Raw genomic sequence first — 26,406 nt, 5'->3', positions numbered from 1 at the left:
CAAAGGGCAATGTCATTAGAATTTAAGAGAAGATTCTGAGAAAAGAGGCCCCGAGAAAGTCATGTTATTTATGTTAGCATGGAAAAGAAACAGCTTATTAAGAAAAAGAAAACCATGCCAGGTGGTGGTGGCACGCACCTTTAATCCCAGCTCTTGGGGTGCAGAGGTGGGCGGATCTCTGAGTTCCAGACCAGCCTGGTCTAGAGAACTAGTTCCAGAACAGCCAGGACTATACAGAGAAACTGTCTAGAAACAAAACAAAACAAAACGAAATGAAAGAAAAAAGCACCCCTAAAAGTGGGTTTTCCTGGTGAGCTAAGAAAAGTACTTCCAGAGTATCCTGGTGGCAATGCATTGTCTTTTGTACCCCTCCCTCACCCATACACAGTAGGTCATAGCTTTTTGGACCATGCATGCTCTGTTCCTCAGATGATGTCACTGGAAGGAAAGGCTTCTACCCTGAAAACTGACTTCTTTCACATGTTAGAATTGATGTAGCTGTTTTAGTTCCTGCTTTTCTGTCAGAGGCTGGCTGCCCAGTAAGCCCCAGTGTCCCCCACCACCAATGCTGGGGTTACAGGTGGACACAGCCTTTTATGTAGGTGTTGGGGACTCCACTCATGCTTGTGCAGCACATGCTCTTACCCACTAAGCCATCTCCGCAGTTCCCATTGTCTCTTATATCTTTGATTATTATAATTATGGACTAGCTGCCTACAGAGAGCCCCGTCTAGAAGGCTGGATCACAACACTGACCGTTGCATAATCTCACTTGAAGGTAAGGAGAAAAACTGATAGGTATTGTGGAACAAGAAAGTTCTAGTAAAGAATGGTTGAAAATGACCCTGTATAGTTCAGTTCAGTGCCTGGAATCTTGAGCCTACACGGACCTTGAGTCATGTGGATATGAGTGGGGACTCCAGCATTAAATGATGCTAACTAGAGGTGTGCAGGAGCTGTGGTGAATCCCTATCTCCCTGAAAAGCCCCTGAAAACACAGCTGCCTTCTGTGGCTGCATTCTTGAGTTTCTGGTTTAGCATGTCTGGGTTAGAAATCGCAAACTAACAGGTCGAGTTCGTTAACTGCCTTGTTTTAACAAAATACCTGACAAAAACCACTTAGGGAAGAAAGAGTATCTTTTGCCTCACAGTCTGAGGGTGCAACCTTTGATGGTGGTGAAGTCATGGCATCTGAGTGGTTGGTCACATTGTATCCACAGTCAGGGAACAGGATGGAAGCTGATACTCTCTCCTTTATATCCAATCCAGAACTGGAGTTCATGGGGTGGCACCGCCCACGGTTAGCATCTCTTCTTACCCTTTTAACCTAATTTAGATAATCACTCACAGGCTGCCCAGAGTGTGTCTATTGGGGATTGTAGATCCTGTCAAATTGATCTAACAGGTTCTCAGGGGCTGTGGCGGCTACTGCTTCTGCTGCTGCTGCTACAGTTCCAGAGAGTAAAGGGCATCATGGGTCACATAGCAGAGAAAGAAAAGAGGAGATAGCCAATGACTTTGAGATTTTACAGGGATTCCATAGATCACCCGGCACAGAAGCTGAGCATGGGCAGCTACAGCCTAGAGGATAATGGAGGATGGCAAGGGAGCTTGATTGTGAAGAAACCTGGGGAGGATTCTAGAGAGCAGGGATTTGTTTGAGAAGGCAATGGTGTCCTTTTCCTTCCCTTCCCTAGCTTTGAGTTGAAGATGTTTGGGTGGAAAGGCTTGGAGATGAGGTGATTCTGACAGATAACCCTGCCAGCCTCCTATGAAGTGTTCAATGGTTAGACATTTTCTCCTTCGACTCTTTCCTGTCCTTGAACCCAGTCCTCTCATACCAGTGCACAGCCCTCTGTGTATCTTCAGTTGGGCGTGATAAATATCTTGCCCTACAAACATTTTGAATTACTTGAATCATAATTGTAGTTGACCACACACCCTTAAAATAGTTTGTTGTTTCCCAGGACTTGACATTCACATTAGGAAAACAATTTTTTTTTCATGGTGCATTGTGATTCTCTTAGCAAATCCCTATTGTAAGTCTGCAGCTGCACGGTGCTTGTAGAATCATATTCAGGCCAGTGTGTGTGTGGGTGTGTGTGTGTGTGTGTGTGTGTGTGTGTGTGTGTGTGTAAAGGCCCTGGTGGGATCTCACACAATATAGTCATTTTTCTTACATGTCTTGTTGTTGTTGTCACTACTGGAAACACAATTTTGTGCACAGTTCAAAGACTTCACAAGAAACAATACAGAAGTGGCCCATGAAGTGGGACTCTATCCTGCTTTTGAAGTTGCTTGTGGTGACAGGGCAGGTGCAGAGCAGGGACAGAGGTAAGGACAGGGGCTGACCTGTCCCTTGCCCAGTGCAATGGAAAGACTCATTGTCTAGCGGGCATCAAACGGAAGGCATGGAAGGAGAGAAAGGAAGCCATACAGGTCCAGCCCTCCCAGCTGCTCCGAGGGCGACTGTAAACAGGAAGGGGAGTGAGGTGCTGAAGCTGGGGGGAGACAAGTCTTGGGAATCAGTAAGATGGGATAGAGCAGTGGCCTGAGACAGGCTGTGGGGGAAGCAGGAAATTGCTCTTGCACAGGCCAGAGCCTGTGGAGGGTGTTAGATTGAGGACTCAGGACTGTGTGGATTCAGTTAAGCTCCATTTGTCTGCACTGTGTAACCCACTATAGGCTGCTGTCCCATCTTCGGCCATCTTGTACAGCTCATCACCAAAGTTTTGGTGTTTGTACCATGCAAACATTCCAGTTATTGTACTGAATGTCCTGGAAGTTTCTTTGGCCTGTCTGGGCTTTGCAGATGTCTTTTCTTCCCCTTGCAGTCTTGGTGTGGTATTTGGCAAGTTCTCTCACCTGACCGGTTTTAATGACTCTCGCTTACCAAGCTAGCATCATCTGTCTTCATCCTCTGCAATTCAACATGTGCCGTGACTGTACATGGGTTTTACAGACACAAACGGTAGGAGGTTCCCTTGGCCTTCCAACATCATTGCCTAACTATGTGGCAGATGATTGAAACCAGGCCCATTTGATCCCGTCCTCCTTTCCCTGGCACTGTGCCCTGCAAAATATGGACCCAGTGTCTGTATGACATTGTCGGCAACAACTGTTCCCCATATTCTACCCTCCAGGATCAAGAAATCACTTAGCAGAGGCTGCCCCCTGGGGACATTTCCAATCTTGAGTATGAAGCCTTATCAGCCTTCCGCTTGACCGAGTGTTTTTAAGGCTTATGAACCCCTTAGGACTAGTGACCATTCTTAAATATAGGCACTTTGTAGGGCGAAAGTATATACTTCAAAAAAATTAGAGATTTAAACAGGAAAAGACGCATAGAACTATAAACCTCACGCAAACAGCAAACCATGGTCTTGATCTTAGGACCTCAGAAAACCCATGTTGGGGTCCATTGGCATCTAAAAATAAATCTAGAGTTACCCGGATATGCCCTATATGAACACGCCCTGGCAAGTTCTTTCACCTGACACCTGTTAATGACTCTTGCTTACCGAGCTGGCATTCTCTCTCTTCTTGCTCTGCAATTCCACATGTGTAGTGACTGTACAGGGTAGAGGAGGCTCATAACGCTAGTGTCCCCTTGCACTGCAGAAGGCCGAGAAACTCTGAGATCCTCTTGTGCTCTCCTGTCAGTATTGACTACATCAGGGCGCGTGTTTAAATTATTTTAAAGGCTCCATTTCATCTATGTGAAGTCATTTTTCCTATGTCAACGAGTCCTTTATAACAATAGAAAATATACTTGGTGCAGAGTAAGTTAATTGCAGCCATTAACTGCCCCAGGAAGCTGCTGGTCCACCCTTGCTGCCTCCCACTCCTTGTCATGAATGCAGGTTGGTAGCCCTTACTCCTGAATGATTCCAGAGTCCCATGACCACGCCCTTGTCTCCCTGAGCTCTGCTCCTGGGGTCAGGTCTCCCCATGTGTCTAAATCTCTGCTTTTTATTTTCATGTTCCCACACCACTGGTCACTGTGTCTTATCTGTCTCATATGTGTGCAGTTTGTGCTGGCTTCTTTTGAATCCCAGATGCCTTCTCTCTCAGTGGTATTGGGAATGGAATTCAGCTAGCAGTTTGTCTACTGAATGCTTGCACACAGGCACCAATGGGCCTTGGCTGACAGAACATAAGGAAAGGCGAAGAACGTTTAGACTGTGGATCTAACGCTAACTGCAGAATATGGGGGGATCATGGGATTCTTTAGATCAGCAGCTCTCAACCTATATGATGACCCCTTTGGGGGTCACATATCAGATGTACTGTATATCATACATTTACATTATGATTCATAACAGTAGCAAAATTACAGTTGTGAAGTAGCAATGAAATAATTTTGTGGTTGGCAATCACAACGTAAGTTACTGTATTAAAGGGTTGCACGGTTAGGAAGGTTGAGAACTACAGACTTAGAGTGATAAAGCCATGTTGTCATGAGACATCACAGGGGAAGGAGGAGGCCGTCTGTATGATCCCTCCTCATCCCATCCTTCCATGAATTGGGCTTGTCAACCCCTTTGCACACATGCGCAGACTGAAGCCCACAGGGGTTGAGGATCTTCATGTTATTATTGATGGGTGATGGTTTGGAAGCATTAGTTCTGTCCCAACACAAAACACACAGGGTCCTGCCCCTGCAAGGTTGCTCGGAATCACGTTTCTGGTGAGAAATGCTAAGTGTTCTCTTCCTCCTGATGGGATCCTGTGAACAGTCATCTTTGAAACCAGACAGGACTTGGGGTCACCACCCTGGAGATACTCCTCTGGCTGTGGCTTTGAGGGTGTTACCAGAGAGGGTCTGGTTACCCTCTTAAATTCCCTCAGGCAGCTTTGAGTATTTCTGGATGCTGGATGTGGTGTTTGCTGAGAGTGGTGTCAGAGGTCTCTTCTTTTACACCCTGCGTGTCTGTGTCACTATGAGTACAACCCTGTGCTGTAATAAGGAGATCAATGGATACAGAACTCTGCTGTCTACTCTCACATGGGGGATCCAGACACCGTTGTCTGCCCGCTTCACTCAGAATGAGTTTTAGATGAAGAACAGTACGTACCACTCCTGTGTGTCGGTGTTCATCTTAAAATGCGGCGAGGGGGAAGAGCTGAGTGTTCGGGCTCTAGAGAGCTTCTCTGGAATCTTAACCGAGTGCTATTTAGTCCAAAGTGGTTGGCAATCACAACGTAAGTAACTGTATTAAAGGGTTGCACTGTTAGGAAGGTTGAGAACTACAGACTTAGAGTGATAAAGCCATGTTGCTCCTGTGAATGGTTCCTAGCATGGCTTTGGGCAGCAGGCTACTAGAATCACAAAGCACACATGGACTTAAGTGTCCTGTGTACCCGGTAAGTACATGGTGCTTAAAATCAAGTGGCAAGGGCTCAGAGTGAGAAGTAAGATGTTCAGATGCAAGGATTTATTTATGCAACAAAAGGGCGATCTTGGGGAGGATGCTTAGACCTGGGAGCTTGAAGGTCTACCTCTTCCCTTTCTCCGTGGTCCCCTCAGCTGTGTCGCTCACCATGGATGTTCACGCAGCAAGCAGGGGTAAAGCAGCATAGCCGGTGTGTAGCAGGCAAACACAGATGAGCAGGAGAATCAGCCATAGGCCTTTTGGGATGTGGCAGGGAAAGTCCTGGGGATTGGGAGTGAGCATTGCTGAAGGATGGTTGTATGCATTTGATTTCCTTAAGTGAACCTGACTGTCAAAGACCATCGCTGTCCAGAGCCGAACATTCTTGAAAATGGGGTTTCTTAAGAAGCATACGGGGATGGAGGTGTTACTGGTTGTCCACTGGGGAAGCTGTGTCTCTTGGTTGTCCACTGGGGAAGCTGTGTCTCTTGTGAGGATGAGAAGGGCCTGAGAGATGGGCTTCATTAGGTCCTTTCCCTCAGATGTTTCTTGTCAAACACAAGAAGGAAGTATCTTAGCCAACCTTCTGTGCCTGCTAAACGTCACCAACACACTCCTATCAAATGCATCTCGGAGGGTTAAAGGATGGGTGGGTGTGGTCTGTTTCAATTTTGAGGTTTAACACCAGAATGTAAAATAGCCACCCTCATACCTGAGACAAGAATCCCTGGAAAAACCTCCTCAGAGGAACTGGTCTCCATCCATAGTCACTTGCTGTCCCCTCCCTAACACCATCCCACCATAACCAGGAGATGGAATTCTCGCCGTGTTTCTATGGAAGCCACAGGAGGAGGACCTGAGTGTGTATGTCTCTCATTTCAGACTGTTCTGCGATGACCACAGCAAGATATCGGCCCACCTGGGACCTGGCCCTCGACCCCCTGGTGTCCTGCAAGCTGTGCCTCGGGGAGTACCCAGCGGAGCAGATGACAACCATTGCCCAGTGCCAGTGTATCTTCTGTACCCTGGTTGGTCACTTGCCTCGAGCCATATTCAAGGAACTTGTTGCTCTCACTTCCAGACACACCAAGCCTCCCTTGGGACTAAAGGTGGTGGGAGCCTAAGTGTATACCCAGACTCCCACACACATGGGAAGAATTCCTCTGTAAGTCAGGCAGGTGGCTGGAGTAGAAGTTCTGCATGACAGTTGCTGGTGGCACACAAGCTATCTCTTAAGAGGGATTGTAGTATCTGCTGGGACAAGGAAAATGCCCAACACAGCACACATTCTTCTTGCCAGACAGGAGGGCTTTCCCACACCTCGTTTTCAGTTTATTGATGAGTCCACATTTGACACTGTGGCTGGGCTAACCTGAGGACTGTCGTGCGTAGGGAGGATACATAGCCATCGTTAGTGTTATTTCTCCCTGCTGGATGCTGCATGACTATGTCTACTGCTGGAGGCCTAATTTTCTTACACTGCAGCCAGAATCTCTCGAGGCCAGTGACCTGTTCTCAGTATGAGTGTAGAGATTGCTAACTTGAGAAGTTTGGGTTTGAGTCTAATTCAGACATGGATTTTTCTTTTTTGTTTCATTTTTGTGTGTGTGTATCTGCGTGTGTGCCTGCGTGCCTGCATGCGTGCGTATCAATGTAGGCCAAAAGAAGGCATCAGATCCTCTAGGGCTGGAGTTATGGGCAATGTAAGCCAGTGATGTGGGTTCTGGGAAGAAAAGCAAGTACTCTTAACAGCTGAGCCATCTGTCTAGTCCGAAACTTAGAATTTTTATCCATCATAAAAGAAAACAACAACAAAAACTTAACAGAAAAAGAGTGTTTTAAAAACTGAAAGAAATAATATTTACTCATTTTTTCCGATCCTCCACTCCCGGCACGGAAGGAAACATAGATGGAGCAGATAGGACAAGGCGGTGTTGATCAGAGGGTGCGGTTGTGTGACGACGTGACGGGTGGGTTAGCATGCTGTACAGAGTGTGCAGGTGTGCTCTCTCAGCTTAAGCAAATACGAGCAGCTACAGCAGTAAACCCAAGGTCGAAAGGACACAATACACGCTTTATTGATTACTTTAGAATGTTTGCCGTCAGGTCTGGGGAGCTGGCTTATTACAGGCAGGGCCTTCCAAATGTGAATGCCTGAGTTCAGATTATCAGAACCCACACAAACCCAAGGGCATAACATGAACCTATGCAGTCTGAGTGTCCCTGCCAGGAGGTGGGAGCTGGAGACAGGAGGGTCCCTAGAAACTCATGAGCCACCCAGCCTGGCTTTCACGGAGGAACAACAGTGAAGGCTCCCTGTCTGAGGCAAGATGGAAGGTGAGGGTCTACATCTGAGGTTGTCCTCTGCACACACCCATATTCACATATAGGAATGCACACACACACACACACACAACACACACACACACACACACACACACACGTGCGCGCATGGAAACATCACCTCAGTCACCTTAAACACGCTGTTTATGTTTGTCAGTTAGATATCAATAAGGCTGAATGGCAAAATAAAACACTGCAGTTGCTTTCAAAGGTACAGAAGTGGGGAGGGAACTCTCTTTAGACTGACTGTTCTTTGATACAAACAAACAAACGAACCTATCACTTCTGATTTTGAAAGCCATTCTGACTGCAGAGTTGGGCAGTTGCCTGTGGAACTGAGGTGAGAACTTGGCTGGAAGTCTTTCCTACCTCCCTGCCCTGAGGGACTTCACTCTCCTGCCCAGGGCCTGCACCCTGTTTCATTTAGGCCTTCAGATCCAGGAGCCTGAGCCCACAGCACCTCATACCCAGCTGGCCCTAGGCTGACTCTCAGAAGCAAGGAGACTTTGTGGTTCATTATGTATCCCCTCAACGGGTAGCTTAGTGCAGGACTCATAATAGCTAATCAATAAAGGCTCAGGACATGAACCAAAGTGATTTGATCTTACACCTGGAGCTCGCATTCAAAGACAGGTGCCTCATTAAAGCCCCAGGAAAAACTAACATCAACCTGCTAGGGAGGAAATTGCTTTTGATGTTTTCAGGAGGAAGGGAAGGACTGGGGAGGCTGGAGACTAGAAAAAGATGGAGTTACTCTCCTCCTCTGATTAATGCACTGAACAAGGCTCAGATCTCAGCCAGCGCATGAGCTAGGACTAGAGCTTGTCAAGTTGTGCTTAAAAAAATTAGCTTTCTGCAGAGTGCTTCCCTATTGCCGAAAGGGGCATTTCTACAGTTCCCACCAGTCCCTAACGCCCATCTATTCTGATTGCCTTTGGGCGCATCCGCTTCTCTCCAGTCACCTGGAGCTGTCAGAGCGGCATCTTCATGCCAAACCTTTCATTTCATTGTTGTTTTTGTTTCCGTGTCTAGAGAATTCTTGTAAAACAAACAAACAACCCTAACTCGTGCCAAAGGCTCCAAGGGATGTGAGATGTGGCCACCACTTTCTCAAGGAAGCCAGGCCAGAAGTACCAAGGAGCAGTGTAATTCTGTGGAAGCTGTGACTTTCTCCCCTGTGGCTGTGGATGTTGAAGATAAGCATCTTGTCTGCAGCTCTGGGGTAGAAGCAATAGGGGCGCCCGTATGTTGGCAGAGAAGGCTAAGAGGTGCCAATATGCCAAGCCAGTTGTACATCACCTCCTCTGCTGGGGTCCCTGGGGTCACACCAGCACGGACAAGCCATAGAGAAGCTGATCAGACAGACGGGAAAGCAAGACAAGTGTGTCACCCTGGGAGAAGGTGTCGTGCTTCTAGACAGCTGCACAGGGATTAGTAACATGTGATCCAGAGAAGGAAGATGTTGGCCCACAAGGTTGTGTGGCTCAGAATGGCCCCTGTCACTCGCTGTTGTGTGAGGACTGTGAATCACTGCCCAGCTGTGGAGTGATAGGTTTGACTCCTTACCTTCTGTGGTCTCCACACCTAGGAACCTGGGCTGTCTCTGATCACCAAGACTTACCCGCTGTGTCTCTTTTCTGTCACTGCCAGCACCTTCCCATTCTCACCCGAGTCTCTGTGGTGCATACCAGCTACTCGTTGCTGTGTTTTATAAAAAAGAAAAAGAAGCCAGGGATATGTTTGGTGGAGGTGTGGTGGGGAGCGGGGGAAGGGGGTGCCTCTGTTGGCCCATGCTGGGCCATCCCTTCCCACTGAGGGACCAGCCACATGATGGATGATGTAGCATAGGATAGAGTGTATTTAGGATATGGGTAGGGGAGTTGAATAGAGAGAGAAAGGGGAAAGACGGAGGGGGGGGAAGAGGAGAGAGAGAGAGAGAGAGAGAGAGAGAGAGAGAGAGAGAGAGAGAGAGAGATTGTAGTAGAAGACAGGGGGGAGAATGGGAAGAGAAGGGACAGGGAGGAAAGAGAGGAAGGGATTAAGAAGAGCAAGAGAGTGAGGAGGGGTTTGCTTTATAGTGAGTCAGGCACGCTGTTGCCAGATAACTGTGGGGCAGAGCCTAGAAGAAATGCTCACACTCTTATCTGTGGCTTATACAAGGACCGGATTCTTTTTCCTTCATCCTAAAATGGTCTCTAACAGATGGGTGACGTCAGTGGTCATTTCTTTGTCACAGTATCTCTAGAAGAGGAGGAGGGGTGTTATCAGTAACTCTAGATCAGAAGTACAAGTCCTTCTCCAAAAAAAGACCCTGCTGTAGGATCTGATTCCTGGGTTAGCTAAGGTAGGTTCATTGATTGGTTCAGCCAGGGGACTGGAACCTGTCACAGATCTCTAAACTAGTTAGTTTCTCTAAACCTCAAGACCAAGCAGGTAGGGCGAACCATTCAGGGGGAGAGTCAGAACATTCCCGTGAATGTGGAGATTAAATACCCTCCATGCTAAAGGCTTCAAAACACAGCCTTGGCTTGTGCCTCCTCTCTCTGCAGCCACCTAGGCTCCTCCCACTGCCTTGGTTTCCTTCTTATCCATATTGGAAGCGTCTTACCTCTTCCGTCATCTGGTATTTAAACTTATTTTTTTGTCCTCACCAGACACTGTGGTTCTGTTTATTGATCCAGTTCTGCTGCTGTGAGTAGTCTTGAGGTACAGCAGGGCTGTGTACCTAATTGCTTGTAGGCTTGGCAGAGTTTGAAAGAAACACAGTCTGTCTTACTCTGTGGAGTCAGCTGGCTCTGGTTGGAGAAAATGCTAGCGAATAGTTCCTGAGATTAGGCACCTTTGTATAGGTGCACATCAGAGGGAGAACAATGAATATGAACAGCCAGAGTCAGATTGTCCTGCCAAACGGAATCAGGGTCCAAGAGTCAGCTGGTTACCCTCACCCTACATCCTCCATTCAGGGGTTGGGCACCTTTTCTAGGATCAGAGAGGTACACAGATGAGGGAACCAATGAGCAGGATAGGCGAGCATCCTGGCATTGGTTCACCAGGTGGAGAAAGGCTAAGTATGCTCAGGGGCAGGGAGTGAGTTTCTATGTTAAGTGGCTGCAGAGTAGGCTTTCATGTTCTGTGCTCAGAATAGTTTCCTGACCTGAATGGACTTCTCTCTTCTCTAACACAACTTACACGCCATAGGTGGAGCATCTCCACATCTACCTCAGACTTCAGGGTCCTTGTAAAACTACCTCATCGATACTTGATACCAGGGGTTGGGGATAACATGCATTGATGATTTGGGATGTGTGCTGGTTTTTGTCATAACATAAACCTAGGTTTTCACATTAACATAGGTTTTGACATAAATCTAGACATACCTGGGAAGAGGGAATCTTAACTGAGAAAATGCCTCCATCGGATTAGCCTGCAAGCAGGTCTATGGGGCTGCCTCTTGATTAATGGTTGACGTGAGAGGTCCCAGCCTAGGAAGGATAGTGTGTGATCCCCAGGTCCTTGGTCTGGATGGTGTAAGAATGTGGGCTGAGCAGTCCATGAGGAGTGAGCCAATAAGCAGCGCTCCCCCAGGGCTTCTGCTTCCGTTTATGCCTCCAAGGTCTTGCCTTGAGTGCTTTAACTTCCTTCAGAAACACTGTGTGACCTGAGAGTTGTAGCCCTCTTCCTCCCTATGTTGGTTTTAGACATGGTAATTCATCATAGCAATAGAATCTGAGTAATGGAACCAAGTAGAAGGGGGATGGGGAACAGGATAGGGTGTTTAACTGGGAAGGTGGATAGCATTTGAAATGTAAATAAGTAGAATGACCAATACAAAAAAAAAAAAAAAAAAACTACTAAAATGAAACCTCTGCTTTGCTGAGACAATAGGTCCTCGCCATTTGAGGCTGAGGAATTAACAGTCATTAAGAAAAATCCAAAATCCTTTAGGTAGAATTTTCTAGGAAGTGTTTCATCGAGGTCAGCACCAAAAAGTTGTGGTCCAGAGGCAGCCAAGGCTGCACCTCATGCTGGAAACCAAACTTGGTAATGCGTAAGCTTCTTCCTGGGTGCTGCTGGTTTTGAAAGCATGAGTGGTTATGGAAAGCCGCTGAGGCAAGGCCATTGGTGGAGGGGTGGAGACTGAATTGCAGTAGAAGCCTAGGGATTAAGGAGATCATGGAGAAAAGTTGAGGCTTAATACCATGTAGCAGGGCTAAGGTCCCTACAGATTAGCCTATGAGAAATGCCCTTGGCAATGGTGCAGTCCAGTTGATTGTAGCTGTGACCCCATTCCCCCCTCTTGGTGTAAGAATGTACTCTGTTTGTTTTAAAGAGGTTTAGACCTTAAATGAGTTTTTTAACGAGACTGAACTTTTGAAGTGTTTGACTTTTTAAAGACTGTGACTTTTAAAATTGAAACGTTTTATATCATGATACTGATGTTAATATGCGATCTTGGGGGGCAACAAGAAAGGAAAATTTGTAGCTTAATAGGTAATGTTTTGTGTGTCAAGTTGACAAGGAGTCCATTGTGCTGGTTGTTTTTGTCAGTTGACACAAACCTAGATGCATTTGGAATAAGGAACTGTGAAGAGATGAAAAAATTGAGAAATAGATTTCCTTTGTAAGACTGGCCTGTAGGCAAGGCCATGGGGTGCTCTTGTAGTGACTAATGTGGAGTGGTGCTATCCCTGGGCCTACTGGATGAGCTAGGAAAGCAGACTGAGGAGGCTACAAGAAGCAAGCTCTAGTAAGCAGGACTTCTCCATAGCCTCTTCTCTAGGTCCTGCCTCCAGGTTCCTTCCCTGAGTTTCTGCCCTGACTTCCCTCGGAGATGGAGTGTGACCTGAGCATTATAAGCTGAAATAAGCCCTTTCCTCTACAAAGCTGCTTTGGGTCATGGTGTTTTATCATAGCAATAGAACCCTAAGGCTAAAGGTTTACTGTATCCTTTCTGTGTTCCACCTCTAAAAGCCTGTGGCATGGACAGATTTCTTCCTCTGATATAAAGGACCAACGGATGGGAATCTCATAATGGACTGTTGTCGTTATAATGGTCAGGGGGTTACTGGGTATGACTCTGTTTCCAAGTCTGTGCCCTCTGTCATCATTATCAACCTTATTGTCACATGGGATGTTGATGAACACACACAAACACACACACACACACACACACACACACACACACACCCCATTACACACAGACACACCACTACTGCTCCATTACACACAAATACACACACACCACCCCATTACACACACAGGCACAGACACCCCATTACACACACACACACACACACACACACACACACACACACACACACACACACACACACACACACACACAGACTTCTGTTAGTGCTGTCCCAGCAGCCATGCTATGCTGTGTCCCCTTGAAGCCCATGCTTTGTCCTGACAGCCTGTGTTCTGCACAGCATAGCCCACAGTTCTGGCTGAAGTAGGCCAGTTTATTGAGTATCCTTAGTGCTCCCTGCTCCTCCTCACTCATAGCCTTTCGGTGCTTTAGGCACAGTCTTCCAAGCTGGCATGTGTGTGTCCTAATATATAATAGGAAAAACGCCACAAACTTGAAGATAAGGTCCTTTGTGCAACAAGAAATGACAGTTCATGCCCTGACAGCAGAATGTCACAGTCCGTGCTACTGAGTAAGCAATATATAGTGACAGCTGCTTGTCACCAGGACCCAGACATCATTGTGCCCTGTTTTTATATATCAGAAGGCAAGAAGGGCTGGTCCTTGCGTGTCTCATGCCTGGTGTTCATCACAGCCCCTAAGGAGAGCTGGGCTCCTCTGAGGTAAACCTTCTAGCCCTTTGCTGGTCTGTACCTGGCTGTCTAGGCTTAACATCTGCCTCCCAGGCCTCATGTATACCTCTAGGCCCTAGAAGTCACTTGATAACTTCCCCACAGATCTCTTCTGCCCTAGAACTTCTCATTCCCTCTTCCCATCCTCACTACCAGCCCATCCAGTGACATCCTCTGTGATAGATGATTGCCCTGTTAAGCAGGGCCAAGTGGCATGTCCCAGAGAGGAGAGCAATCTCTCTCCATATCTCATGATGGTCTTTAAGAACCTGTTACCCCTATATCACTTTTCTGGAAAAAAAAATATAGCTAGGAACTTGGGGCTGCTCTGTAGGCATGTTCTTACCCACCATGGGCCAAAGTTTGAGTTCTTTCCTACTATTCACAAGCCCAGGTGCCTCAGAAGGATGCCAGGATTGAAGGAGGATACCTTCGCTCTTCCTGTTTTGATGAGTTCATCCCCAAACTGGCCTTTGTGTTCTTACAAGAGGCCTGTCTGTGACGTGTTGCAAATAGGTCCACCCTGAACCTGGGTCGAGAAGACTCCTCATCAAGGGTGCTCCCTAGTGTCCCAGCCCATTGTCATCACAATGTAATGGTAATGAACATAAACTCCTGCTTTTGCTGTTTGATGGATTGATCTTTGATGGTCTAGAAAATTCGTGTCTCCCAGAGTAGCCATCTTGGAGTTCAGGCCTCAAGTGTTACCAGCCTGAGAAATTGCATGTGATCAAGTGTCAAGCTGTGATTCGCTCAGACTCCCAACCTCCCCACACACGTCAGCCTGTACCCTCCCCAGGCTTTCTTGCAATCCAACAGGCAAAGAGGCTTCCTTTGACCTCATCTCCTTCTTCAGGTTGCAGCATATTTCCCTGTGAAGAAGCTATCCATGTTGGGCTGACCTTGAACCCTCGACAGGAGAGAGGTCCCCACCCGTCTCAGCCAAACCTCAGTCAGTGTCTTCATTGGATGCTCATGGTGACAGGCTCTTGGTGGCTCCTGAAGGTCATTTCAGTGAGCCTTTAATCGTGAGCCTCTGTGGGAGGCCTGGAAAGGTGTCTTAGAGTGCTTGCTCTTCTCTGGTTACCCGAAATGATAGGCCCCATTCTTAACTAGGCATCAGAGAAGTCATGGCTCCTGTGTGTAGCCTGGGAGGTCCCCCAGAGAGATGCAGAAGTTACCCTTACATTACCTGGTGTGCGAGTGAATTGTGCTGTGACACTGGACAGGGACACCGGGCACTGTACGCCTCAGATACCAGGTGGCTCATTTCATGACCAGGATGGCCTCTCTTTTGGACTAGTGGGCTACTAAGGTTGAAAGGTAGACTTTTTGTTTTCATATTTTTTTTAATAATTAAAACATTTTTTAAAAGTAAAGTTGGAAGTAAGGAATTGTAAGTAAGGTAAAGGTCACTATTTATGAATTGTCTCCTTGCCGGGAGGCAATACTGGGCCTTCCACCTGGGAGTTTATCAGCACAGACCGAGTGATAACTGGAGTATGCACAGAATAACCAGACACTGCAGCAGACATGCTCGTTAAGTGCCCTTAACAACAGCTGAGGGAACTCTTCTTGGAAGCCTTGGGAAGGTGCAGCAGGTTGGTACCCAGGCACAGCTGTTGGTGATGTGCACTTGGCTGGGGCAGGGCTGGGCACCAGAGAGCACCACCACATTTACTTTGGAGACGCAGAATCCCCATTCTGCCGGGAGCACAGACTAATAAACAGGAGTGGTTTCCATCTTTTTAAACATGTAAAGTTCAGATTTTTGTTTTTGTTTCATTAATTTTCAGAGGCTTTTCTATTTTGGATGTTCGTGAGTGCCATCAGGGCCTGTGAATTCTGGGGACTGTGCTCTTTGCTGGAACAAGTGTGGGGCAGTTTTTGCTAGGCTTCCAGGGCTGCCCAAGGTTCTCATGAAACTGTCTTCAGAGGGCTGTGCTGTACAGACTGATAGCTCTATTATCTTCAGCCCTGTGTGGGCAGCTTGATGCTGTCTCAGATCTCCAGGTCTGCTGAGACATAGCGTGTCAGTGGCTAGATCCTGGCTCAGTTGTACAGCACTGACTCCCCACTGACTGGCACTTCATCACAGATATAGAGAGGAAGCTTAAACTCTTCTGACCTTCGGAGAACCTGCCAGTTGATGGAGGAGACATGAAGAAGTCTGTTACTGCCAGCTCTGGGAATGCCAGGAGAATGCTGACTTCCAATGGTCACTTGGAGCAGCATGCCTCTGGAGAGTGACATTTGCCGTGTCTGCCAAGCTTACCTCACACCCAGGGCAGAAGGCTTCCAGATGAAGGTCGTAGCCATTGGGACAAGACTGGTTCATGGATCCAAACCTGGCTGTGATTCCAGGGTCCTTGCTCCCGAAATGTCAGTCCCAGAGCCTACTTCTTTTGTCTGCATCAGGCCCTGAGTGGTCTTTATAAACCATGGTTTGTGATTACCCTAAGCCACCCGTGTACATGTGAGCGACAGTGTCTGGGTATTGTCACTAGGGTGATCAGCAGCCAAGCAGGCTTTGGAAGACAAAGCATTCGTAGTTGACTCACTGGAGTTTCAGGCCAGTTTCTGCAGTCCACTGTTCCTTGGCAGGAAGCTTCCAGTGGAGTGGGAGTGTCCTGGCCAGTCAGCAGATCTGTCTCTTCAGCTCCTTGAAAGAATTGGAAGCCACAGTGGAAAGTGTAGGGCCTGGAACATTCTGTGGCTCCTCTCCTGCTCTGCACAGCTTTCCATAGTCCCTGCTTCTTTCCTGAAGATTCGTTGTCCTTAGGACCATTTTTTCCCCCTATCCCAAGACTTCCCTGACTCCAGGTGACACTGATCCTCAATGTCTTGGTTTATTTTCTGTTGCTGAGATAAATCATGACCCAAAGAAGGATGGATGTATTTCATCTTTCGGGCGATACTCAATCTTTGAGGGAACTCTGATAGGGCAAGAACTTGAAGCAGAAACTTTGGAGGGAGGCTGCTTATTGGCTTGCTCCCTGGCTTATGCTACCTTTCTTATATAGCTCAGTCCCACCTGCCTAGGGAATGTCAACACCCACAGTGGGCTGGGCCTTCCACCGTCACTTAGCAATTAAGAAGACTCCTGAACTGGCTATGGGACAGTCTGATTGAAGCAGTTTTTCAGTTGAGGTTAGCTCTTACCAAGTGACTCTAGGTTTGTGTCAAGTTGACAGTAAAAGCTATGGTGTGCCTCTGTGTTATCTCCGATGTTGTCAGTTTAGAACATGTAGTCTTTGTTTTGTGAAAAAGATTTGATGTAACACAGATGCTTCAAAAACGATTGCTTATGCTATGAGCGGCCGTGTGTGTATGTGATGTGTCTGAGTGTGTTTGTGTGTGTGTATCAGAGTGTTTCTGTGCATTGTTTGTGACTGGGTGTGTATGTGCAGTGTGTGTACAATGTATGTGTCCTTGAGTGTGTGTGTGTGTGTGTGTGTGTGTGTGTGTGTGTGTGTGTGTGTGCCCACATGTGCCCACACTCATGCACTCACTCATGCTGGCTTTTGGAGATAGGATTTTGTTCTCTAGTTTGGGATGACCAGCTATCTAGTAGCAGGCACTCATTGTGTAGCCAGAGTGACATTGATGTCATTATCTCTTGGTCTCACTCACAAAGTTCTGGGATTACAGTCCTGAGTCATCAGACTCAGTTTAAGGAGTTCCTAACTGAGGAAAAAGGAGAAGGGTCAGACAAAACTACTGGAACCAACCTTGGAGTTAAGCTAAACTCATGCTCTGAAGGCTTGGTGATTGTATTGGTAGAAAATGGCCTTAGATGGTGAGCCCTCAGTTTCACTGTGGAAAATGGTAGTGATAACGCCTCCCATGGGGTTCTGGTTCCCAGGACTATTTGTTGAGCTACAGAGGCAAAATGGCTAACAACAGTCTGGTACTTGGAAGACATTTGATTAAGGAAAGATGATAGATATGTCAGAAACTGCATCTGTTCCTGTTTGGGGGATGTTTATTTATTGTTAGAAAAGTTCCTCTGATTGTTTGGTTTGTGTGTGTGTGTGTGTGTGTGTGTGTGTGTGTGTGTGTGTTCATTTTAAGACATCTTTTTGCTATTAGATTGGAAAACAAGGCTTGTGAGTCATGACCCACTTTACATCTGGAAGAGGGCAGTGGCTGGGCTTGATGGCTGCAGGAGCGGTCACTCTGTAGTAAACAAATCAATATTCTCATGACATAAGCCCATGGTGTGTGCTGCTCAGAGATGCAATCTATCAGCCTTCTGAGCTTGCTCTCGGGGAGCGGTCCCCCAGACGTGACTCACTGCTTGTTGCTATAAGCCAGCCTTTGAACAATGTGGTTGTGAGACTTCCCCGGGGCATACATCTCACACCTGGTTTAATTGTTGTGCTTCCATTTTAAAGAGAATGAGTCTGTGTCATTATATTGGACTCTGGCCAGTGTGGTCCGAGTTTTCTGAGTTCAGTTGGTTTAAGACATTCCAGGATCCCCCCAGAGACCCAATTAGACAGATTTAATTATAGACAGTAAAGCAGTGCTCTCGTTGCTAAGGGTTTGAGCTTTTTATGCCCGTGACTGTAAAAGGCGTATCACACAGGCGAACAAATGAGGCAAGAGCTTCTGCATGCTTAGTTGCTATACCAAGATTTGTACCAGAGTTGGGGTATTCTTTATTCTGCCTTAAAGAAGCCCAGCAAGGCAGACATTTTTATTTTATCATCTAGAGAACTAGGGGCCAAACACAGGAAGGATGTGCCCCTGTGGCTATAGTAGAGGTGCCAAGGTTAACTGCGATTTGACTCTTAAGACTGCAGGGGTCATGCTCCCTTTTCATGTTGTCACCGTGGACAAGGCATGCCACTTCCATGCCAGCCACACGGAATAGCCCTTTACTGCCAAGCTAAGTACAGGTCAGCAATAGTGTCTGGGGTGGGGCAGGTGACACTGTAACCCTAACAGGACTTGGTGGTAGTCCTAGTCTTACCCTTTTCTGGTTACCTGCCCTCTCTTGTCTTGGGTAGGCCTCCCATGGACCACAATGAGTTTGTTTCTGATAAATCACCATTTTGTGCTCAAACAGAACTCCAAAGCCTCTCTTGTCCACAGAGAGATGTAAGTGGGTGATGTTCAGAGCCAGTGTCATTACCACTGAGCCCTGGAAGATGCAGAAAGCTGAGGGGGTTAGACAAAGGCCACTGCTTAGAGCATTGGTTCTCAACCCATGTAATGCTGTGACCCTTTAATACAGTTCCTCACGTTGTGGTGACCCCCAATCATGAAATCATTTTCATCGCTACCTCATACGTGTAATTTTTACTCCTGTTGTGAATCATAATGTAAATATCCAATATGCAGCATGCCTGATATGCAACCCCCAAAGGGGTCATGATATACAAGTTGAGACGTGCTGGCTTACAGTCTAGGGCAATACTTTGTACATGCAGTCAGGTCTCTGCAAAGCAGCTTTGAGAATGGTTCTTTGAGGAGTTGGCCTCGGCCCTCCTCTCCTACTTCCTTACTTCCTCCCTCCCTTTTCCTTTGTCTTCCTTCTTTCTCTTTCCTTGCCCTGTCATATCTGACAAGAACTCTTTTGCTGAAGACATGTACTCCCTCCGGCCCTTGCAGTCTTGTTGCCACTTCTTCTCCAAGGGTCCCTGATCCTCCTGAGTAGGGGATATAAAGTTGTCATCCCATTTAGAACTGAATGCTCTCCAGTTTCTTATTCTGGGCACATTGGCGAGTAGGATCTGATTAATCACTCTCTACTAAAGAAGGAAGCTTTTATGATGAAGGTTGAGAGATGTACTACTCTGTTGGTATAGTGATAAGAACCTCGGGAGCAGTTTAATACAACGTCCATGTGGCAGAATAGTGGTAGTAGGTCTATCCCAGGGCCTACAACCTAGACAGCCATGTGTTAGATGCAGGGAACAGTATCCACTATGAGTTCCACCGTAATGAGCAGAAAGTGGTTGGTTATTCCTGTAACATTCATACCACTATTGCCCCAGTGGGCACATCTTGCCAGTCCAGTAGTTAATGTAGCTCTCAGGGTTAACGGTTAGCTGTTTGATTAACAAATCACATTGCCTTTGATGTTTGAGAAGTAAAGGTGCTTATGCACTTTTCTGTCTTTCTTTCAGTGCCTGAAACAGTATGTTGAGCTCTTGATCAAAGAAGGACTGGAAACTGCAATTAGCTGCCCGGATGCTGCCTGTCCTAAACAGGGCCACCTTCAGGAGAATGAGGTACGCTCAGGGAGGGAACACGTGATTACTGTTGCCTGTGTACGGTTGGCTGTGTCTGACTTATCAGGGTGCTGTGGTTTTCTGCTTGGCCTTGTGTTGTATTATTTTCTAGCCCTCTCAGCATTACCATCCTTACCTGTAATCTTTTTTTTTTCCCCTTTCAGATTGAGTGTATGGTTGCAGCTGAAATTATGCAGAGATATAAAAAGCTACAATTTGAAAGAGGTAGGTGGCCTGCTGTAGAGCCCATTTTGAATCCAACAGAAGGTGGATAACTTTTATGGAGCCTTCTTTTGGGAAACATGAGTGTATATCATTTGGTGGGTGTGAAAAAAATTACACCTCTGGAATAAATAACGGTGTGAAATCCTCTGAGCTGCTCACGGCCCGGTTGCCTATTTGGCACTAGGAGAGACTCGGGAGACACTATTTATATACAGAGATTGTGGCTTCTTGTTGGCTTAAGGAGATCCCTAGTTCAGATAGTTCTTCAGCCAGGGTTGGGTTTATTTGGTTTTGGAAACTCTTAGATAACCCATGCATTGAAAAGACCCAAAGGCATGGGAGGAGGTCCCAAAGCTTGGTAGTCCCCTCAGGTGCCATTGCAGAGCACTGAATCTAGACTCAACCTGCTCTGATCACTGCCCCTTGCAGGATTAGCCAGCTGTGCTCATAAGGAAATGAGCCTTGGGCCTCAGTGAGTATCACAGGCCTGATAGACCAAGGTCCACTGTGCTCCTATCTGTGGCCATTGGGTGACTTCCCTAGTTTCTAATCCTAGTAGGAGTCTGGCCACAACCTCAGCTCTGAGAACCAACTCCTCCCCTCCTGCTGTGAGGGACCTTCCTGCTAGACACAGCCCTGGTGAAGACAGAGAGAAAGGCCTGTGGAGTGGACTCAGAGGAGGGTTGGTTAACTTTGATGATCACATTGCCAGGCACTAGACACCCTGGATGCCTGTGGAGGCTTTCATCTTTGCTCCCTTGGGTGATCTGCCCTCAGGAAACGGTGTTTGAAAGAACCTACAGACCCCCTCATCTCCGATTTCAGAGACTTGAGGTCACCTGCAAGAACAGATGAGTGACAGTGCGATGCAGGCGGCTTCCTGCTGCAGAGCTTCTGTAAGGGCCTCCACTGAGTGCTCTGACTGACAGTGCAGTGGCAGCTGCTGTGACCACATCCCCTCCCCCTAGACACTGTGAGCCTGTATCAGAGGTCTGCTGCTGGGCCAGATCCCAAGGTGATGGGCCTGCGTGGAAGTGAAACATTCTAAGCAGGACACACCAGTGACGAGAGGCTGTGGACACTTCAGGGTATCAAGCTTAAAAGGAAAATAGGAGAAATGCTAACGATAATGTCTGATTTACTTTAAAGCACAATACATACATATTTTATGTACATATGTATCTTATATGTACATGTGTATGTACGGATGACTTCAAAAATTAACCAGGGGAGTGGAGAGACAGCTCAAAGGTTAAGAACACTTATAGATGTTCTTCAACAGGATTCTGCTTAAGTTCCCAGCACCCCAGTGGTGGCTCACAACCCTCTGTAACTCAAGTTCCAGGTCTGACATCCCTTTCTGGTCTCTGTGAGCACCATTGGCGTGAGGGTCATAGACACCCATGCAGACAAACACAGACAAGTTACATACATGCCCATAAAATTAGATTAAATAAACTTCTCACGAGGTCAACAAGGATTTTTAATGGCTTCAAAATTTGCTTTTAAAGAGTATGTTTCTTTAGGTGGCATCCACCGTTCACGTTGGGACTGCTTACCTTAAATATAACATCCTGCAGAACTAAATATAATATCCTGCAGAATTAAAGACAAAATGAGGAGTGATAAAAATCGACTTCATCTGGATCTCCGAGAACCTCAGACTCTCTTGAACTCCTTTTCAGAGGATCTTAACAGAAACTGGGGGGGGGGGGTGTCGTTCCTATCCCAGCGAGATGAACTTTCCGTGGCTTCAGGTTTAATTCTCAAGTGCAGCTGGGTAGAATTTTCCTACCAAATAATTTTAAGCTTTCTTTTTCCTCCCAGTACTTTGGCTGAACCTAAAAGTTTCTGGCTCTTGAATAAGAAGTGAATCACCTTAACTTAGGTTAGAAAAACACTGAAAACTCTCACTAGGAAACATCTTAGCAGCCTCGCGCCAAGTGATGTTTAGAGAGGATTTGGACGTCATGCCCCGGAAGCGCCAGCCAGATGGCGCGTGGGACCCACAGCGCAGCTGGCTGCTCCAGCTAGCACCGTGGACAGACCCAGAGATGCGACAAAGCCAACTTTGACTTGCTTCATTCCTTCAAAACTCAGTCTGTGGGGGGACGCCTTAGGCTCAGACTCATTTAGCTGATTTCCTAACGTGTGGTCACAGAGAAGAAGTCCTACAGTTAGCTTTAGCTTCACAAGGTTTTTTACTTAGCACCCCCCACCCCCCACCGCCACACATACGCCCAGGTGACTTGACTGACCTCTGCCCCTTGAAGTCTTTGACCATCTGGAGGCCACGGAGGCTTCTTAGCTACTGCTTCTGCCTTCTGGAACCTTCTCTCCCACTGGGCGTACTCTGACACCCAGGGGAGGAATGGCTCTGGGGAGACGGAGCACTCTTTTGTACATGCCTGCCCTGCGGTGTCTGACTGTGATGTACCGTGGAAGCCTACACGTGTTTCTCTCCCTGTCTGTCTGGAAGCGCATGGTATTTCAACTACATCCTTTTGTTTATTAAAAGAAAAAAATCTCAGAGTGATTAATAACATGACCAGGCATGTTTCCACCCATCACAAGAGTCCTCACTTTGCACTGTCTTCCCAACAGGGACTTAACCCACCAGCATAGACAAGGACCAGGGAAAATCACTAAGCATAACAGCAGGGAACACAGAGGGTGTGTTGGGTACCGGTCCACCAGAATACTTTAGCCTACCATCTGTCTTTAAAATGTAAGCCACCTTTGTAAACAGTGGCTGGACATTTTTCTAATAGCACAGTTGGGACTCTGCTTCACCGAGGGTCCTTAAGAAATCTGTGTTAACCCCAGCCTCCTTAAAAAAAACAAAAAACCAAAATAAAAATAAAAACTCTGCACAACTAGTATGCCTCTGGCAGAGTGTAGTTATGACTTGATTCTTTTGCTTGCCCAGAAGGCATAGTTTGCTTCACGTAAACATATCTTATGTACATACATGGGAATATGCTGACAGGAGAGCTGAGGGACAGGTCTATACATTCTAAGGGAAGCACATGAATGCTGCCTGCTGTGGGCTTTGTTGTGGGTTTCTCCTTGCTTGTATGCACAGCCGGGAGAGTTGAGCAGTGAGAAGGACAATGGGCGTATTAATAGATCCCTGCTAGGGATTGGAGCTGTTGCATAACCAGGCATGATGGGTAGGCCTCAGCCCAAGGAGGATGAGTACATTCCGCCTAGAGACAGATCACTTCACCTTGTCCATAGTGAATCTGTCCCTGATGGTAGGCAGGGTCATACCATTGCCCTGAGTAAAGCAGTCATAGACTTGGAGTTGTTACCATGGAAACCTTCCCTAGGTCTCCTCTCCATGCCACAGCAGAATGAGGCCTTCTGTGAATAAGGAGCAAGGTAGCCTCACTTAACTGTTGTCAAGGGTGGTAGCACAGGTCAGGAAGTGTGTGAAGAGAAACCTACCTCAACCCACACTGATGTCTGGGGCTTCCAGAGCAAGGGGGATGGTCAGCAAGCAGGACATACGGACTCCAAGGGTCTGAGACAGAAAGCCCTACTCCTGGCAGGGTTCACCTGCAGCATGATAAGCATGAAACCTGTGTTCATTCACACATCCAGCATGTTAAGTCCCCATGTCTCCCTCTTTCCAGAACTTCATTCAGTAGATGTGCAGATAAAGTGTGTGTGATATCTGGTCCGGGACCAGGCTCCCTCCCCAAACACGTGCACGAAGAGGGGTGAATTTGAAAGTTGGTAGATGTGGAAGGGGAAGGGTGGCTAGCATAGAGGATCATTAGAGTCCTTGGCTGTAGGTGCTCCCTGGGGATTTCTCTCAGCACATACCTGAGGGCTGTGAGGTTTCAGGGAGCACCCCAAGCCTGCCCAGCAGCACTTCTCCATGTCCCCCATTCTATCTCCATGTGTGTCTACATGTTCAGTGACCAAGAACTTTCTTCAGGCAGCAAACACTGACACCCACGTTGCACAGAAGCTACTGTTTATTTGTTCAGTGTCAGGAGCACCACAAGGGGCTTTACAGTATTGCAATGGAGTCCAGTCAATGTGGAATGCAGTTCTCAGTTCTGGAGTGTCACGTACAGCATCTCAGGACCTTGCTGTCCTAACAACAAGATCCTTTTATGCTTTTGATGAACACTTCTTAATCAATAAGGAGTGGTTGCCTTGGATTAAGACTCAGCCAACTATTGCTGGTAGGCCAGCCCATCTCCAACCCCCAGCTGCTATAATTAAGGTTTCCCCCAGAACCTTCATTGGGTTGGTTCGTCGGCTCTTAACCCAGCAGCAAACCAAGTAGATGTCACAAAAAACCAAACATCACATGGTCTAGAACGATGTAAATTAATCCCCACCTTGCGCTTCATAGAAGTTGGCCTGCCTCCACCCCAGTGGGTAAAACCATTACTGATCTTATACCCGACAAGCTTGCTCCTCCAGCACTGATCAGATTGTCCCCTATAGTTGGAGCAACAGGAAACCCACAGAAAAGCTCACATATGTGTATGAGGTCAGGACTCTGCAACATTGGACCTTGTAAGGGAGGGTTTTTTTGGTTCACAATTGGAAGTTACATACTCCATAAGTTATACAAGTAGAGAAGGCATGGTGGCAGGAAGGTAAGGTAGCTGGTCACACTGCATCCTCAGCCAGGAAGCAGAAAGTACTGGGTTCCTAGCTTGATTGCTCCTTTTTATCCAGTCCAGGACCCCAGTCTGTGAAATTGTATTGCCAGAGGCTTGTATCCTAGGTGATCAAGTTGCAGTCAGTGCTAATCATCATGGCCTTCTGCACTCCCAGTCAGCTGGGTGTCCCATTAGGTGGAGTGCCTGTCTTTGAATCGGGTGAGCTACAACCACATCCGGCTACCTGGCTTAGGGCCAGGAGGTTTGCAGGCAAGCATGTTTTCTCAGTAAAAGTCACTGCTCCCCAGATTGCTTCTGAGGAGAGCCTGAATGCAAAGCTGAGGGCAGGCAGCTTGTGCAGGAGATGATCCTGGGATTTGCTGGCCTGCCATGGCCCCTGCTGTTAGCCTCCTGTTTGTGCCTCCTACTGCACCTGGTGAAAGTTCAAAGTCCACTAGAGAGGAGGGAAATGGAGATGCCCTGCTGGCTCACTATGGAGGGCAGCTCAGGACGAATTATAAATGCAGGTTTTGGATCAGGATGTGAAGAAAGAGGAATGCCACCATATCCTGTTTTTAAACTAAATTTCCTGACCAATCCCGTCAGGTCAGGCTTTGCAGTAACTTGGGCATAATCTGCAGAGAAGACAAGCTTTTAGTTTTACCCAGTAGTTAGGGGTTCAGGCTTGGCAAGAGAATCTGACTTGGGCACGTGAACCGCCCTATTAGAAGACTAACTGAGAACAAAATTAGACACCTAGGTCTGAAATCAGACATCTAGAACTGGAAATGCCATAGCAAAAACCGTGGTTTTGTATGCTTCGTGAAAATGTAGTAAGGCAACAAGACTAGTACAGTATCGCCTGCCTGGCTTCCTTCCTTCCTTCCTTCCTTCCTTCCTTCCTTCCTTCCTTCCTTCCTTCCTTCCTTCCTTCTTGCCTCTTTCTTTCCTTCTTTTTACCGTTCAATAAATACTTGCAAATGACTGTGTATGACCCTGGCACTGGGTTAAGTTTCAAGAAAAAAGCTCTCATCTGACTTCAGGAAATATGTCCTGCTCACGGTGGGGGAACCAGTGGGCAGGTCACAGACAAAGATCTGGTAATGTTGACACTCAGAGGAACTGGGCTTGGCGAGTACTTCTCCAGAATATAATGGAACTGGAGGCCAAGATGGCAGCTGAGGGAGCCCTGGGCACACCACGTACAAGGGTAAAAAGCTGGAAGGGGTTTGTGTGGAATTGGATGGGCACAGGAGCTGTAAAGGAACAGTTTGTCTGGGGAGTGTCTGACTGGGTCACCTAGATGTTCTTCATTCTCACTGCCTTAGGCAGGGCCCCAGAGGGTCTCCAGTCCATGCTCACCCTCTCCAGTACCCATGGTATCCTGATTCTAATTTATGCCTTCTGTCTCGTTGTGCTAGAGGTGCTCTTTGACCCTTGTCGGACGTGGTGCCCAGCATCCACCTGCCAGGCCGTGTGCCAACTCCAGGACATAGGGCTGCAGACCCCGCAGCTGGTGCAGTGCAAAGCCTGCGACATGGAATTCTGTTCTGCTTGCAAAGCCCGCTGGCACCCTGGCCAAGGCTGCCCAGAGACCATGCCCATCAGCTTCCTTCCCGGGGAGACCAGGTACTGTGTAGGAGCTGTGGTACAAAGAGTGGGCTGGGGGCTGAGGGCTGGGGGCTGGGAGCAGGGGCTAGCAGAAGGGGTAGGCTTCCTTCCTGAAGGTCTCACCTGAGAGCAGGTGGCTGTAAATGCTTTGGACTCAGA

The 26,406-nt window shown here is 47.4% G+C and overlaps 1 protein-coding gene across 3 annotated transcripts in view; it reads left to right on the top strand.

Moving 5' to 3' along the window:
* Rnf144a (ring finger protein 144A) overlaps positions 1 to 26,406 on the top strand; it is a 119,318-nt gene that overhangs the window by 71,369 nt on the left and 21,543 nt on the right. The window contains exons 3-6 of one of the 3 annotated variants that reach the window (XM_032907548.1): positions 6,258 to 6,403; positions 19,679 to 19,783; positions 19,948 to 20,008; positions 26,058 to 26,265. In XM_032907548.1, the coding sequence (XP_032763439.1) occupies positions 6,269 to 6,403; positions 19,679 to 19,783; positions 19,948 to 20,008; positions 26,058 to 26,265 (509 nt within the window). In that variant the 5' untranslated portion in view covers positions 6,258 to 6,268. The other 2 variants (XM_032907551.1, XM_032907549.1) reach the window with 2 other exon arrangements.

This window comes from Rattus rattus, chromosome 7 (genome assembly GCF_011064425.1).
Source record: "Rattus rattus isolate New Zealand chromosome 7, Rrattus_CSIRO_v1, whole genome shotgun sequence".
NCBI lineage: Eukaryota > Metazoa > Chordata > Mammalia > Rodentia > Muridae > Rattus > Rattus rattus.
This window is presented reverse-complemented; position numbering and strand designations above follow the sequence as displayed.